General features: G+C 32.7%; 2 protein-coding genes across 2 annotated transcripts; both read right to left on the bottom strand.

The window, feature by feature from the left end:
* Nucleotides 1-617: 617 nt before the first annotated feature.
* Nucleotides 618-8787, bottom strand: LOC125855545 (AP-4 complex subunit mu). The gene is made up of 13 exons (XM_049535275.1): nt 8626-8787; nt 7517-7611; nt 5743-5946; nt 4925-5041; nt 4674-4802; nt 4113-4242; nt 3847-3950; nt 3629-3733; nt 3347-3441; nt 2042-2129; nt 1877-1937; nt 1691-1764; nt 618-953 (listed from the first exon to the last, which is right to left on the bottom strand). Exons 1-13 carry the CDS (start codon nt 8681-8683, stop codon nt 855-857), a joined length of 1359 nt encoding a protein of 452 aa, XP_049391232.1. The 5' UTR covers nt 8684-8787; the 3' UTR covers nt 618-854.
* Nucleotides 8788-9573: 786 nt separating this feature from the next.
* On the bottom strand, nt 9574-11282 carry LOC125856378 (putative transcription factor bHLH107). The gene is made up of 2 exons (XM_049535910.1): nt 11084-11282; nt 9574-10003 (listed from the first exon to the last, which is right to left on the bottom strand). The coding sequence occupies exons 1-2, from the start codon at nt 11276-11278 to the stop codon at nt 9584-9586; spliced, it is 615 nt and encodes a 204-aa protein (XP_049391867.1). The 5' UTR covers nt 11279-11282; the 3' UTR covers nt 9574-9583.
* Nucleotides 11283-17698: the final 6416 nt, after the last annotated feature.

The raw sequence follows: 17698 nt of genomic DNA, 5'->3' as shown, positions 1-17698 counted from the left end.
GCAACTACAAACATGATCTTTCCATAGACCACTTTTTTCACCTAGGCAGTAAGAATTGATACCTCTCGTATCCAAAGCAGAAGAATTTAAATCCTTGGTTACAATTATGGGTATAACAACACCACAGAGATTTGAACCTTACCTCTTCTCAGTTCTCAGGAAAAGCCAAGACTAAAAGAAGAATATATTTCAAGCAATTAGCAGCACAGCAAGAAAAAGTGATATAGACAAAAAATGCCTTACCAAAGGAAACTACTCAAATGTCCGTTAGTTCCACAAGAAGTTGATCAATCATCTGGCTTGATCAATGTTTCAACTTGGTCATCGGTTTCCCAATCATGTTTTATTTATGAGTGAATGCACTAACAACTTCAACAAGTATCATAGCCCGTGCTATGCATTGACTAAATTTCAATAAGCAATAGCATCAATCAATTACTGATTACTGCCAACTTATAAAACTTTACTACCTATTTCTGTCTCAATCCACTACCTTTGATGGACTTAAAATCCTCCCCCCCCCCCCAACCCCACGGCCAGAGGAACCAACAGTAATAGGTGGGGTGGTGTAATGGGGAGGGGGGTTGAAGCAGTCTTTTAGTACAAAAGGGTCATCTTAGCAAAATTTTCCATTAGTTGCACAATTTTCAAAATTGAGAATCACCAGAGAGCCCTCCATCATTATCTAGACAATATAGTACAAACATTTGAAAGCCCAAAAGCAGAGTTAGAAAGGACAATTTAGAACTCAAGACACCTCAACAGGGAGTGGGCAAAAGATGTTTGGGAAGAAGTGAAAAAAGAGAAAAGAAAGAAACCGAGGGGAATAATGCTGGAAAAGGTCTCGATAGCCATCATATACGAGCAACATACGAATTGGCCTGAGTCACATATCTCACCCACCGATAAGGATTATATGTCTTTGACTTCTTTGCGATTTGTAGATATTTCACCTGCAAGAAACAACCAGAAATCAGGTTAGAGGTATATGAACAATATCCACAAACCCCAATCCATAACTTATGGAGAAGAGAAAATATACACCAGTTGTTTATTTATTCATTTTTACTAGATGTGTGGGGTTGTCCGCCTCATGTTTGGAACCTCTAAAAGTTTGGTTCATTATTGGTTTGAGTTGAACTGACACGGTTTAACACATTACATTAGATATTAAATATATGTCCCTCTTCCCTCTCCCTCATTGGCACATTCACTGTCCCAAACCATTCTCTTCCCCTTTAGACAAGCCTTAATTATCACAAAGGGCCTCAATCATCACCTCCCTCGAACAAAATTATTTGATGTGGCTACTTCACACCTCTCTCCAGTTCAATCCCTTCAAATGGGAACCACACATCTGCTGAAGAGATGAGGTAGCAAAATTGATGAAACAACTAGTTTGAGGAAATTTTCGTGCAGCTCCACCTCTGTGGTCTTTCAGTAGGCTGTTGTCCAAAAGGATCTCATTCTAAAAATTACTTGTCCAGAAAAATTATCAATGATTCATTGCATTTAATGTTATCTTTTTGAACGCAGGAGGAGAAGAAAAGGATCAAACAGAAATTCTTCGGAAAACCAAAACCAAATCGAATTGGTATATAATGAACAAAACAAATTTTAACACCCCTACTAGGTGGGATGCCATTTTTCTTGTTCTTATGACAAGGAATCTGACTTCACAACTGTTTACCTGAAGCCTTGAAGGATTATACATTGGGATTGTGAAGGTCATGCTCACTGGTCCAGCTTCCTTGGTGATATTTCCTGTATTAGGAACATATCAGAATTACAATAACCAAGTCATGTTGTATCTAAGGTAACAGAACTGCAGGATACATTGCTGGGATAACAAGTGAGATTGACATATTCTTCCTACCGTGTGACTCTTGCGAAAATGTTAGCTTGGCACGTAATGTATGGTCTGATCCACCGACAACCTGTTTCAAATTGCAGATCAGTAATTATTTTAAAGAAGTCTTAGATAACAAGTCAACCTAGAATAGGTAAGAAAAATCACTTGAAAACGAGATGGATATATTACCTTCTTCAAACTCCACTCAAGCCTCTTATTGGATTCCTTAAAATCAGTTGTTTGACCAACTGTTCCAGGTTCCAACTCAAAGCTTACTCTACAAATTTAGTGAGGGTAGACAAAATCAGTTACCAGTTTGGTGCACCTTCAACATAGTAAATACTCCAAAGATAAGAAAGCAATGAACTTCGCAAGATAAATTTAAGAGTCATAAATACTTCATCAACCATAAAGATTGCAAAGAATTGGGAGTTGTTTGTATATGTTAATTAATGCTACTATTCGAATTGCAAAAAGAGAAGTACAGTGTCGCATCAGAACCGAATTGCTTCTTAATAAATAAATAGATGTCATCTTTCTCACACACAAACAGGCAATAACTCACACAGAAACTTTCACCTAGCTTTCTCCCTCAAAAAGCACAATTAGTTAGAAAGTACCAGAGTGCCTAGTTGATGATGAGAATTAAGGCTGGGCACCGGAACGGGTTGTACCGGTACCGTTCCGGTACCATTCCGGTCCGTTCCGGTCCGGTAGTATTCGGGACGGGATGGGATACATTGAACCGGTACACGGAACGGAACGGTATCATGATTTGGTACTGGTACCGGTTCATTCCGGTTCCGTTCCGGTCCGGTCCGGTCCCGGTAAATCATTTTTAATTAAAATAAAAAATAATATTTTTGTCATTATTTACTTTTATTAGCATTTCTTTTTTGTTTATTTAATTTTTTTAAATTACAAACTTAAGTTATTTAACTTACAAATTATAAGTATAACTTAATAACTTATAAACTTCAAAAGATTCAAATCTTTAAAACTTGTAGCATAACTACATAAGCTCAAAAACTTAAAAAAAAAACTTTATTAAACTTAACTTACAAACTTATATACGTAAAAATTAAAAAAATATATCTTTAAAATAAACTTAAGTAAAATTATTATAAATTTTAAAACTTAAATACTATAAACTAATATAACTTAGAAAAATAAAAAAAATATTCGTATTTTCGTAATTCAAAATAACTCAAAAAAAATAATTATTTTTTGAAATAGCTATATGTGCCGTCCCGTTTATCCCATCCCGTTCCGTTCCGGTCCGTCCCAGTTCTATCCCGGTATATAGTGGGACGGGACGGAACTGAGCCTCCATCCCGGTAGTTCCGGTCCGGTTCATCCCGGTACCGGTCAAACCGTCCCGTTCCGGTCCGGTGCCCAGCCTTAAATTGAGAATACCACAAAAAAAAAATGCCAGGAGACGTAAAGGTAAAATCCATGAAGACGCTCTGGAGCAGAAGTAAAAGTAAAGACTACCTGCTTGTATATGTAGGCAGCGGCATTTGTACCAAGATTGTATTTGCAGTAATGTCCGAAGGAAATTCAGCACGGATCTTCAAGATAACTTCAGCCTAATAGAGGAAAAGAAGTCCGAGTTATCAACATACTTGTAAAACTACAATATAAAAAGAAAAAAGAAGTTGCAGAAAGTGTGTACTATTACTCTGTTCTTTGACACAATAAACATGCAGACACCTACTTAAACCACAATTAACTACAACAAATTTAGTTTTCAAATGGGAAGTAAACAGTGTCTACCTTAAGTGATCCAGCTTCTTCAATCAAAGTATTAATACGAAAGGGAGGCTTGAATTCCTGGGTTATCCGGTAATTCATGACAGGAAATTCACCATCCGGCGGAACCTAATAAAGCAATATGATTTGCATCAGATCTCCCAGAGAAACAATCTTTCAAGAGATAGATCACAAAAACATAATAAATCTATGAATGACACGCTTTCTCTAACAGCACTCACCAGAGTCAAGGTCCTGTCCACATCAAAACTATCAAGTTGCACAGATTCATGGAAATTGCAATCATCCAGTACTACTGCTCCAGACCCAGCCGAACCTCCATAATCTGTTGGAACAAATGTGATGCCATCACTTTTTATGTAGTACCAAATGCACCACATGGAGAAGTGGACCAAAAACGATGCAATTCAGAGGCAACAAAACTCTCAGATTGCAAGTGAATCATCATTAAGCGGAGAAATGCAGGTGTCCATTAGTGACTAATTACCATAACCTGATCTCCCACCGGCCCTTCCAATTCCCAGATCCTCATTCAGAGCTAATTTGATTTCTGGATTACCAGTAAGATAGCTCTTCATTTGAATGGTCCCATCAATTTCAGAAGTCAATATATATCCCTGCATTTGTCATAATGATAAGATATATGTACTAAAGGAAGGATAGGGTAGAAGAAACCACACATTTTACAACTATAAAAAATATATTTAATTGGAAGCGTACTTAACAAAAAATAACTTACTAAAATCGAATGAGATTAAACCATTTAAATAATCAGTGTCAGGAAGAGAATATATTTTAGTGCCTGAGAGTCGAGAGATGTTTGATTCACAAAAATAAAAATTTAACCATCCCTAATAATATCTTCTCATAGGAAAACAATATCAAAGGCAAAAAGAGGTTTTGGTTCAACCACTCAACATTTATTTCCTGTGTGTTTATTAGTTTCACTTTTCATGTAGCGAGTCAAGACATACTTTTTCATCCCAGCATATTGCTGCAACAGGAAAGTAAGACGATCAAAATTTCAGAATCAAAGCAGAAAACTCACACTTGAGCTGAAAGTAATGCTTATTTTTTCAATTATATCCACGAAAATCTCCTCCCTCTTTCTCCCCCCAGGTTCATTTGCCACAACAGATTTAGTAATTGCTGTCCCTGGCATTCTTTTGGATCCTTGCTGCATTTAACAAAGTCAATGGCATAAACGAAGGTATCAACTGTAAATCAAACGAAAAATGAAGAACATTAAGATCCGTTCTGGTCCTTTAAAAGCAACACTTCCAAGTTAATATAAAATACCATGAACATGGCTGCAGGACCAAGGGGTGGCAAGCGGCCAGCATCAATCATAATTGGCTCATTAAATATGTAAGACTTTAAGATTTCTGTCGATGTCGTTTGCACATAACCAAAATCCTGTCAAGAAAGGAGAACACCAAAGAAAAGCATAAGAATATAATCTCAACTTTATAAAGATGATCTAGATAACTCGGGATTTTCTGTGAGTGCATAATAATTCATGGAAATCAACGGAAAAATAAGGTTAAGGTTGTTGAGAGATGCCTAATGGAGCCAAAGAAATCAAACCCTGCAGAGTACCCTAAATAAAATTAAAAAATCAGTTGAAGGAAACCATAACTTGCACTGTTTCAGAGACAAGTCATATTTGCATGAGTATATTGTCGAATATATAAAATATAGAGTGAATTTACCGCCAAACTATAAATATGACTATTTTAAAGACAATATATAAAATGACTATTTAAAAGACAATACTTTAAAGAGTTTACGTAGAAATATACGATTGTTGTAGATAAAGTTACACGGTTAAGAAAAATCTATGACAATACAGTGTGAATTTGAGGATGAACTTTTATAATAATTATTATGGTGCTATGATAATATTTTGAAACCTACGATTGTATGGAATTAGATTTTTATGAAGTAGTTCTTAACTGTTCAATCTTCACTTTTCAAGAAATAAAAAACTTGAATTCATCGGCATCAATTTTGAAACTCAAATTGCCCCTGATAGATGGGCAGAGGGTGTGATTCCTTGAAGACTATCCGAGAGACTATACATGATCATGAAAATATGCATAAGGCATGTGGCTTACAACAACTTCATCAAGAAGCTCATACACGAGCACAAAATTTTTCCGCAATGAGTCTTCATTTAGAACACCGAGGTAATCTTTGATTACACGTGCAATCCTCTGGAGAAGCTCCAACACTAGAGAAGGCGACAAATTTGTCCTAGATGTTGCTACAAAAAGCAGACCAACTACCTTCACATGAAAGTAGTTCACACCATCCACATTCTGCATGAAAAGGAAACAAAGAAAAGAACACTATTAGTATCTCTTTCCATAGTTGCAGTTTGCAAAACCAAATGCTTCATATAGAAGGGATATGCATAATAAACAAAACAATGATCACTGACAGCTCCCATTTAAAAATTATCTGTCAGTTGAAAACTTTTCAAGCTGGCATATGTGGGAAGCCTAGAACTGATCAACTCTGTACTTGTGTGTACAAAAGTAAAGAGTGTTGCAAGCTATTGGTGACCTTAGACATACAGGTGCAAAAATTGAAAAGGGACAAATACTCATGACAGATAAAAGTTGATTAGACAGGGTGGGACTGCAAAGGCTGCAGTAGAACGGAGCATCAGAGATTAGCTATTTACAAGCAGCTTGCCCAAAAGGACACTCCTTGATGAAGACAATTAACACCTTCTGTTCTGCCAAGCAATTGTATCCCAAGGGGATTACAGGGAATAGAAGAAAATTTCTATTAAGTATAGCACTTAATAGTCTGGAGCCTTGAGGTGCATAGGACAGTTTACATACATGAATCTTCAAGTTGCATTGTTGTGGACATTAGCAACAAGGTTTTTCTCTTCATGTTCACCTTAAAGAGAACAATTTAAAGTAGAGTTGAAAGAGAGAGAAATCAAATACAGACAAAGAGATTGAGGTACCACCAGAACCATCACCGGGAAATAGCTCTAATCAATAACATAGTAGTTTTAAACTACATGAAATAAGAAAGTTAATTTAATTATTAGGATTCTTTATTATGATGAAGTAATCACTTGTTCCAATATTCACTGTCCTCGTCAAAAGTAAAAACTCATTAAAATTCATTTCAAAAGAGGATAGCAAGGATCCATATAAACCAATTATTCAACAATAGCCTCTTTTCTTCTTCTTTTTATGAGAGTCACTTGTTGGACGACAATCACAACACATTCTCATTATTCCCTTGACCTCCATCAATGACATAATTATTATGAACATATCTGGTGATATACTTAGTGATTCTCTCAACTTTAAGAGTATATTCAATTTCTCTTCCTCTAGACAAGTTAGCAATTTCAGGTGCAATAAAAATAAGTTCTCCTAAGATGCTATGTTCAACTATGCTCACCCACCTCTACTAGATTGAGACTGCAACTAATCAATGAACATAAGAAAAAATTGGATTTTAACATGGGATGATGTGGATAATGGAATTTCGTCCTTCGGTTGAGTCAGGGAAAGCCTGACATGCTAGAGAATGGGATTTAGAATGGTTTATTGAGAACCTCCCGTCACTCGTCTTACTACTTCTGAACTGTTCAGCGTGCACTTGGAGTCAAATGTCTTTCAACAACATTATTTAGGTAGACTGTTCAATGAAGCTCCTCCTTAAAAATCTTAAGAGGGAATTCATCTATTAATGAAGATCGAGTGAGATGAATAATATGCAACGACCCTCTGGTACTTGGAAATTTCTTTCAGATATAAATGACTGACAAGGAAGTGGTGGTAAGTTTCCAAGTTGTTCAATTTTTTTCAACAAAAAAATATGGAAATTGCATCTATTACACAAGAAAAGAATACCTACAAATACAGGAGGTGCTTCCTCTCCGCCATCTTCTTTCCAAAACTTTACTTTCCGGAAGAAGATCTCTGCACTTCCTTTCGGTACATCACCCCGATCTGCTTTTACATAAATGTTAAAGGAAACTCATCAGATTCAGCCTCATTTTTATTGCAGAGGAGAAAAAAGAGAAATTAAGGACAGTGATTCCAAAGATAAAGGTGCATGGATGATCCACATGAATCATTCATCTCAACGAAAATGAACATAGAGAAAGAACTCATGTGTGCAGTTATCTTAGTTACAGAACACCACCTCCTTGTCTCATGCCCTAACTTTCCTTTAGAAAAGAAGGTAACTGCTGGTTAACTGCTTCGTAGTTTTTCCAATGAACACATCACAAGCAATAAAACAGTAAACCCTGCTCAACAGGCATTGTTACCTTCACAACAATGAAGACCCAAAAATAATAACATAATCAAACACCCATCATGCACTTTGGAACATTTGAACTCCCTTCCCTTTCCTACTCCCAACCCCACCCTCACTCCCACCTAACTTCGCTCCTAACAAAGATACTATCCAGGAATCCATCTATAAATAAACCTGACATCTTAAGCTCAAAGTAAAGCGAATATATTAATCAGCAACTTCATTTGCTAAATATCTTATAATTTGACAAATATAACTTAACTCGATTAAGCTCAGTTTCCATTGACCTGCTACTTTAACAAACTGCCAAACTCTCCACTATATAGCACATCATGAAACTAAATTCACAATTATCTGGTCAATTCAGAATACACTAAGCCCTAGAGAAAATGTAATGACATCGGATTTGACAGTACATAACTCTAAAAACCAAAAGAACAGTTAATATTCCCCTAAAAATCAAAGCGATCAACTAATTTAAGCTCGTTGGCTACAAATTCGATCACAATCAATTGTTCTAAAGTTGTATCATCCAGATCAACGAACTGAAACTTGATTCAAACCACAGGAAGTAAAAATAAGCAAATTTCAATCCGTAGCGCTACGAATTGGAAGAATCAATGGAGCGAAAATCAGAAGGTGATAATGTTTGTACCGGAATGAGATCTGAAACAATATACATAGTAAAAACGAAAACTCACAGTCGCGGAAGACGATGCTGTCGCCTCTCTGAGAAAGCACAAAGAACTGAGAAATCATGGTTGCTATTTCGCTGAGATGGAGTTTTTGGCTTCTCCTGATACTTGTCTTGATTTACTCTCACGTTTTACCTATGATTTTTTTCTTCCTCTGATTTTCTCTTTTCTTTTTTTTTCAATACTTTTATTTTTACATGAAAAAATCCTGGTCACTAGTGTGAATGCAATTTGATTCTCAAGAAACAAAATGTGACAAGTATAAATGAATAGAGTTTTATATATTTGATTATTATATATAGTAAAATATTGTTATAAAAAAATCTGTAATTTGTTACTTTGGCAAATGATAAGAAATTAAGCGCAAAATTTGAGACTAATTTATATAGTTGATCGGTAATATTGAGATTTTTCTTGCTTATTATCTCATGTATTTAATTCTCTAATAATTATATTCTCTGAATCATGGTCAAATATCAAAAGAACAAAATGAATTTTCTCTTCTTCTTTTAACGGTTAACATGGAGTCTCATGACTTGTTGTTCAATATTCTAATTATTTGTATTTTAATACAAGGAACCATAATATATAAAAAATAATTACATATATCATCTTATAGAAGAAAATGTACAAAATATAATACAATTTTGTATTAAAAAATATAGTAATTTCCTTCTTAAAAGTCATTTCCTTTTTATATATTGTCAATTTGTCATCAAGGGGAAGAACTAAAACAAACTTTTTGTTGTTTTGCATAGTTACCAAGATAATATATTACCTTAAATGATGTGAGTACAAGCATAACATATGATAAATAAATAAACAAACTCTAACAAACCTTGTTAACATTTCAAATCACATATTTCCACAAACACTAACCAAGACTTAAAAGTGTATATACATAATATACACCTACTATATAATAGCCATCGTCGTTAAGATCCTTGTTAAAGACCATTTATCTTCACCCAAATCTTCGGCCCAACATCACATTACTTCCAAAGCCCAAAGCCCTTTTTTCCACAACGGCCTTTAAAGCCCGTTTAAGTTGTCCAACATCTTTTTCTCCACCATTTGCCTTGCCCAACACCACCACCAACTCCGCCTTGGTCCGCCCCCCGACCGTGGCCATCTCCGCTTTGATCACCCGTCCTTGAACCGATCGAATCGCGGACGATAAGTCCCGATTCAGACTCGTTCTGTCCTCACAACAAATCGTAGCTTTGACGGTTCGTTCTTCATTAATATTGTCCCAATAATTTATAATAACTACATCATTTTCACTAGGTATGAATAAAGATGACAACTCTAGTTGTTGTGCAACATTCTTCCTTAGTTCCTTTAGTTGAGTGACTGCTTCTGTTAACACTCTTGGCTTGTCCTTCTGCATTATTCATGATATACACATATATACAAAAATATGAGCATTGGAATAATTATATACAGTAGTAATATACATCAACATATGCAACCACAAAATAACAACATATGCCTAGTGTAATTCCACAACCGAATTTTGGAAGGATAGCGTTGTCAGGTGTGTACGTGGTCTTATCCCTACCTTATAAAGATAGAGCTAATATTATTTTTGATACACTCTCGACTCAAGTAAGCATAGTATGTAGTTTAAGAAACAAATAGAAACTTTTAAATCTTGTGATCTTAAATTAAAGATATGTGTAATCTTTTAATTTTAGTAGTCTTAAATTTGTCATGTAAGATGTTCGAACTTGAAAACTTATTAAATACAAAACGAGACTCTCTTTTTTGAAATAGACTTAAAAAAAGAAATAAGACACTTAAATTAGGACTGAGAAAGTACATTGGATGACATAAATGGTCCCTCATGTTATGCATGCATTTGTACTTTTGTTTCAATGTTGTTTGTGTATAGTCATGGGCAGACCCACATGGTGTTCTCCGGATGCTCGAGCACCCATTAACCTCATTTCGGAATATATATATGTGTATAATTAAGAGGTATTTGTATAAAATTAACACAGAGCACCCAATGACCAAATGATGATCTCACTAGTCCATTGGCTCTTGGGTGGGTGCTTAAGGTTCTTTTTGTGTTGTTGAATCCGAGTTCGAATCTCACTTTTAACATTTTTTTTTTTTTTATATATTTTTGACTTGAGCACCCACAACCTTAAAATACTAGATCCGCCACTGTGTATAGTCCCTTTTGTTCTGCATGAAACTGGAACAACATATTTTTATACAACAAAATTCTAATTTTATTCCATAAGCAAAGTAACATAAAATTCATTTACTTACTAACTAATTTGAATACATTACAATATCTATCAGTTGAACACTCTTCGTCGAAAAATAATAATATTATATATATAACATATTACTATAAGTACCAAATATGAAAATCCATGAATACCCTTCACGAAATTTCTGACTAGCAACGTACGAGTGATGCATGATGATGAGAAGATGATAGAAAACATACTTTAGGGAGATAAGGAAAGAGTTTCTTGAGAGTATGAAGATGAGAATTGATTCTTTCTCTACGTTTACGTTCAGCCACAGCATGTGTTACAGCTGCATCTTTTGATTTACTTTTCTTTGTTGTATTTGATTTTTCATTCTTCTGATGATCAACAAGCTGCAAAAAACCATTACATCCTTGTAATGAAGATAACATTTTAAATTTTTTTTCACTTTGAGAGAGAGGGAAGAAAAAATCTTTCCATAAAAATGTAGCAATTTTTTTGGGAATTTAAAGAGGAGAGATATAATTATAAAGATATTATTATTTATTTATTGTTGCTATGAATGAAAATCAGAAAATGGATACGGAAGAAAGATTTGGGGTGATGACATATATATATAATAAAAATAAGTTTTGTTTATGTTTCAATTTATTTGTCTCATTTTGACTTGATATAGCTAGAGTTGAAGAAAGTATAGAAGATTCTTTAATCTTATGATATCAAACTAAAAATACATAAAATATATCAAAAAAGTTGCGATTTTATTTAAAATGTAAAGTAAGACCAACAAATTGAAATAGAGAAGCGGAAAAACGTAGGGGTGTGCGATAACCGAACCGACCAATAAACTGAACCGAAAGAAATGTTATTGGGTGATTGCTATTGGGTTAACGGGTTTTTAATGGTTTTATAAAAAAAAATATTGGGTTATCATTTTGGTATTGGTTTTTAGTATTGGGTTATTGGGTAAACCGATAACTCATTTAAGACAGTAGTAAGTTACTACTATATCCTTCATAAATATTAATAATTTAACATAACTAGACACTATATCAATACTCTACACTATGGTCTACACACTTCACACAATCATAGTACTTCTACTTCACATCAGAAATTCCATATTGTGTTTTGGTTGTAACATGTTATTGTAGCTTTCATACTACATCTATTCTTATTGATGCAATTTTTCATTGTATTTCTTGTTTCACTATATCAAAGCATTTACAGGTGATGTACTTGTCTCACTGTATCGTGTCAAATTGTTAGAGAAGTACGAAATCAATATTTATTTTATGAACATTTTCTTATTGGATAAACTAAAAACCGAACCATTAATGACAAAAAATCGATAAATTAAAAACCAATAAATCGAATTGATAATACATAAAATCGAACCAAACCGACGCTCGGAAAAAGAGAAAAAGAGAGGAGTGATGATGAAATTGTAAGGATATTATGGAACATAGAAATAGACTAGGCTTAAGAGTGTACTGACTTTTTACCGTTGGCGGTTAAAAGGTAAATTATGGAATGAGACACATTTTCAGATTGATAACCTCACTTCATCACATCTCTCTTTCTCTGTTGGTCATTTTTTGAATTTTGTGAGAGAAAAAAAAATTACTATCAACGATTATTTTTCGTTTTGGCGATTTATAAAAAAAAAAAAACAATTTATTTTAAAATAAAGAAAAAATTTATGTACATTCTAATTTCTTCAGACTTCATCTAATATGATTATATAAGTATGTTGTTATTGTGTATATTTTCAAGAATACTCTAATGTAAAAACTGGCTTGACATAGTATAAGTCATTATATCGATAATAATATTAGTCGAAACCTCTTTATATATAACAACATTTTATTTTTACAAGGCCAGAAAGTCATTTTAAAAGGATAGTATAGGCCATAGGGGATAAGTAATATTTTTACCCCTTTCTAATTAATTACACATTTATATGCACTCAAAAGATTATATATTGTCAAATTATGTAATAACACCTTTTATGGATCCTTCAAAACATTCATTAATTTTCATAATTAAGAAATAAAATATCTTGATTTCTAAATTAATGACACTCAAATTAACTATCCAATGATGTAACCCTAGCAAGTCTCATGTTTCTCATGTTACATTACAGTACTGAGTCCGAAAAAAGAATTAAATCATAAGAATTTACTGTATGCGATTTTATTATTTATGCAAGAAACTATTTTCACAATTCAAATTTGTGATCACAACTTTGTCGTTCCTTCAATCCTCTTTAATTAATTATACACATTTAATTCCTGAAGTCTCCATAATTCCAGTATTTAATGCAAGAAAATATTTATCTATAACACTCCAAAATATTCACAAGACCAATCTATAGACTAGAGAGAATGTACCTTTGAAACATTTATTATTTTTATAAGGAAAAATGCATAAGTACCCAGTCTATGCCCAAAATCCCTAAAACACGCCTAATCTTTACTAAGGTCCTATTACCCTTCAAACTTATTTTATATATAATTTTCTATCCCTTTTCGGCCTACGTGGCACTATCCTTGAAAAAATTGTCAACACGCGCTAGACCCACAAGATAGTGCCACGCAGGCCGAAAAGGGGTATAGAAAATTATATATAAAATAAGTTCAGGGGGTAATAGGACCTTAGTAAAAGTTAGGTGTGTCTTAGGGATTTTGGGCATAAGCTAGGGGTACTTATACATTTTCTCTTTTTATAACAATAAAAACAACACAATAATGATTTAATATATTGTGAAAATGATTATTATTACAATTAATATATGAAAAGGAGAGATCAAGAATGAACATACATACAGAGAGGGGACTACTGAAAATATGCTAATCAGATTGATACTGAACAGTACTTTTACCACTGCAAATTGAAAGCAAAATCAAATATTCCTATTCTTATTAATATTATTAGCCTCAAAGAAAAAATTATTTATTAATTATATATTTTGGAGTGTTGTTTTATTATGCAGTGTTCAGCGGATCAGACTCTCATTGTCTGTTTTATTTTTATTTTTTTGATTTAAGCTAATATCATATATATACACACACTGAAATTTGTTATACGTATTATACGTGTAATTTAACCGATATATGTTTAACGTAAATATACGGATGGTGTAAAGATATTTGAAAAATTACATAAATACACAACTTGAGATATTATAATCTCTAAAATTCCCTAGCATTTTAAAAAATTACAGATATCCTCTCTCGGATACATCCCTTTCATTAAGTAATGCCTCATTTGCAATGTATCGGACAACCAATGAATATATCCAAAAGCGATTTTTGTAATTGGGGAAACTTTTGGAATATGATCGATGTAAATAGCCCTCAAATATATGTGATTTCTGTAAAATGCCCTTTTTTTTGCCCTATCTATTTCAACTTGTTGTCGACCTAATTTTTCCGGTTAGTAATCACACTTGTGATAGTATATTATTTGTACTTATCTTTTAAATGATCTGATATGTAGAAATTTTCTTACAATAACAAAAGATAAAGTTAATCTGGTAAGTGTTAAACTTGTTAGGTATAACTGTATATTTTAGGTTATGAGCTTATCATATCTGACTTATTGTGAATTGTAACTTGTAAGTCAACTTAACCTGCTAGCCATAATTGCATTCTTTGCGCGTAGATGGTTTGTTATAGAGAATTACTTGTTATGAATCGACTTAATCTGATAGTATAAAAATTTATATACTATGAATATTAGAATATATACACATTCATATAGTACTAAACAAACATACGTAGAGTAAAATTCGAGACCATAAAATCTCAGACAGAGTGTAACACTGCAAAAATATTCAGTTTTGGCATATTACTTGAAACAGGATTTGTGGGTCCACACATGACACACCCCACCCCACCCCCCCACCCCCACCCCAAACAAACAAAATTCAAAGTTTTTATCAATTTGTTGATGTTAACTTGTCATGGGGGGCATTTCATACTTTGCCTCCTCTCTACTAGTATGGCTTAACACAAGAGAAGACTTTTTCTTGTTATTTCCTTTTACTATTTATGTCATACATGTAACATCTAACCCTACTTCTTTTGTTTTTTCATTGGTGAAAATTTTATTAAAATAGTGTGATTCTATTCTCAAGAATTGTGGTGGGTCTGATACCATCTTTTTGTTTTTAATCAAAGGTCTCAAGTTTAAATAATGAGAATAAAATATACTTTTATATAATGACTCTTACGCGATGCAAATTCAGATTATTCAAAACTTCAAAATAAGTATAGTACACTAGAGGAAAAACCAAAAAAAGATATATGTTGTGGTTCTCATTGGTGATATTAAAAACTAAAAGAAAGAAGCCTATTTGTCTATGGCAAGGATTTCCTTTGTCCAACAGAAAGGCAAACATTTATTTTGTACACCGATCGTCTAGTTACATCAAGGTGGGGAGTGGCTTTGATGGACGATAGGATAGACTGAGATGGTTTGGACATATGAAGAGGAGATGTATGAAGATGTGAGAAGTTGGCTATGAATGGTTTTAGGAGGGTAGGGCCGTGAAGATAGGCCGAAGAAGTATTGGGGAGATCGAGGTGATTAGACATAATATGACATAGTTTCAACTTTTTGAATACATGATCATAGATAGAAGACTCTGGAAGACATGGATCAAGGTAGAAGGTTACTAGCTAGTAGAGTGTTTTACTTATCATTCCATACGTAGTCATAACATTATTCTTGTAATTTCTTGTCCTTCGATTATTGTATTATTTTGCTGTTCAAAGTGATTCGTCATGTTTCTATTGTATTCTGTCATGGCTTATTCAATTCCAATATTCCTTTTTCTACATTGCTTTGAACTCTTTTTTTCTTTAGTTGAGAGTCTATCAGATTACCGTAATTTTTAGTTAAAGAAAAGTATTTCCACTTTACATTGACACATTACTACTTCCTTCTTCCCAATTTATTACACAGTATTTGACTTAATACAATATATATATATAAAAAAAAAACACTTCCGAAATTTATAGTATAGAACAAGTATGATATTTATCTAAACATAAACCATCTCATTAATGAAAATGAAAAATATAATTCAAATAAACAAATATAACATTCTTTTTAAAACAGACTAAAAAGAAAAAATACGACGTAAAACACTTCTATNTAATCTGTGTGCCATTTCTAAAGTGGACAACTAAAAAGGGACGGAGGGAGTAGAAGACTTTGGAAGACATGGAACAAGGTAGAAGGTTACTAGCTAGTAGAGTGTTTTAGCACTTATCATTCCATACGTAGTCATAATATTATTCTTGTAATTTCTTGTCCTTCGATTATTGTATTATTTTGTTGTTCAAAGTGATTCATCATTGTATTCTGTCATGGCTTATTCACTTCTAATATTCCTTTTTCTACATTGCTTTGAACTCTTTTTTCCTTTAGTTGAGAGTCTATCAGATTACCGTAATTTTTAGTTAAAGAAAAGTATTTCCACTTTACATTGACACATTACTACTTCCTTCTTCCCAATTTATTACACAGTATTTGACTTAATACAAAATATATATATATATATATATATAAAAAAAAAAACACTTCCGAAATTTATAGTATAGAACAAGTATGATATTTATCTAAACATAAACCATCTCATTAATGAAAATGAAAAATATAATTCAAATAAACAAATATAACATTCTTTTTAAAACAGACTAAAAAGAAAAAATACGACGTAAAACACTTCTATGAGTTCCCTCCACATAGTCAAAACCAAATAAGATCCTATTTCTAAACATAAACCACCTCATTAATGAAAATGAAAACTATAATTTAAATAAACAAATATAACATTCTTTTTAAACAAACTAAAAAGAAAAAATACAATATAAATATATCAAACAAAGTAAATAAGCACTTGTATGTGTTCCCTCCACATAGTCAAATCCAAATAAGATCCTATTTCTAAGCAGGAAGATACCAAAAAGAAAACATAATCAGAAGAGACCAACAAAAGGCAAAAAAAAAGTGTTCAACAGATCATTTGCTGTCTCTTCCACTTTCAAACATTGAAAATTCAAATGAGAAAAAAAGAATGAAATAAAGTGAAGAAGAGACATAGATCTAACCAAAAACAAAAAAGTGAATAAACCCTTAAAGAAACCAGAAATTTTGATGTCCTAAGAATTACCCTCTTGTCAATTGTCATGTCAATATATAACCAATTTATTAGTATAGTTATTTCAAGTACTTAGGACTTCATGGTCATAAAAGGCTAAACAATCTCTGAACATGTTTACTATTTTGAGACACATTTTTTTTGCTACCTTTTTTATGGGTTCCATCTAGGGGTGTATATGATCAAGTTGGTTTGGATTTTTCAAATATCAAATCAAATCATTTGTGTAAAAAATTTAAATTTATAAATCAAATCAAACTAATAAAATTCGGATTTTTTTGGATTTTTCAACCTTGGGTTGGTTTGGGTTTTTCAAATACCAAACCAAATCATTGTGTCGAATTTTTAAATTTACAAATCAAACCAAACTAATAAACCTCAGATTTTTTCAAACTTTTGGATTTTTTCGGTAAAGTTTGCATACAAACATATAATTAACTTGTGCTCCAAATATTTCTTTAGTCTAACCAAAATACAATTATCTAAGGTGTTTCTTAAAAAAATAACACAAAATATGAGATTAGTATTGATGACACAAAAATATTCAATAAAAAATAATAATGAAATCATTATATAAAATAAATATTGCAAAGTCATAATAAAAATGATCATAATTTAAAAGTACTAAATCATGCTAAAATAAGTTTAATAAGTATTAGTTACATTACTAAATATTTAA

The sequence above is a fragment of the Solanum stenotomum genome, chromosome 2, assembly GCF_019186545.1.
Source record: "Solanum stenotomum isolate F172 chromosome 2, ASM1918654v1, whole genome shotgun sequence".
NCBI classification, from domain to species: domain Eukaryota; kingdom Viridiplantae; phylum Streptophyta; class Magnoliopsida; order Solanales; family Solanaceae; genus Solanum; species Solanum stenotomum.
Note: the sequence above shows the minus strand (reverse complement) of the source record. Positions and strands in the feature narration are given on the sequence as shown.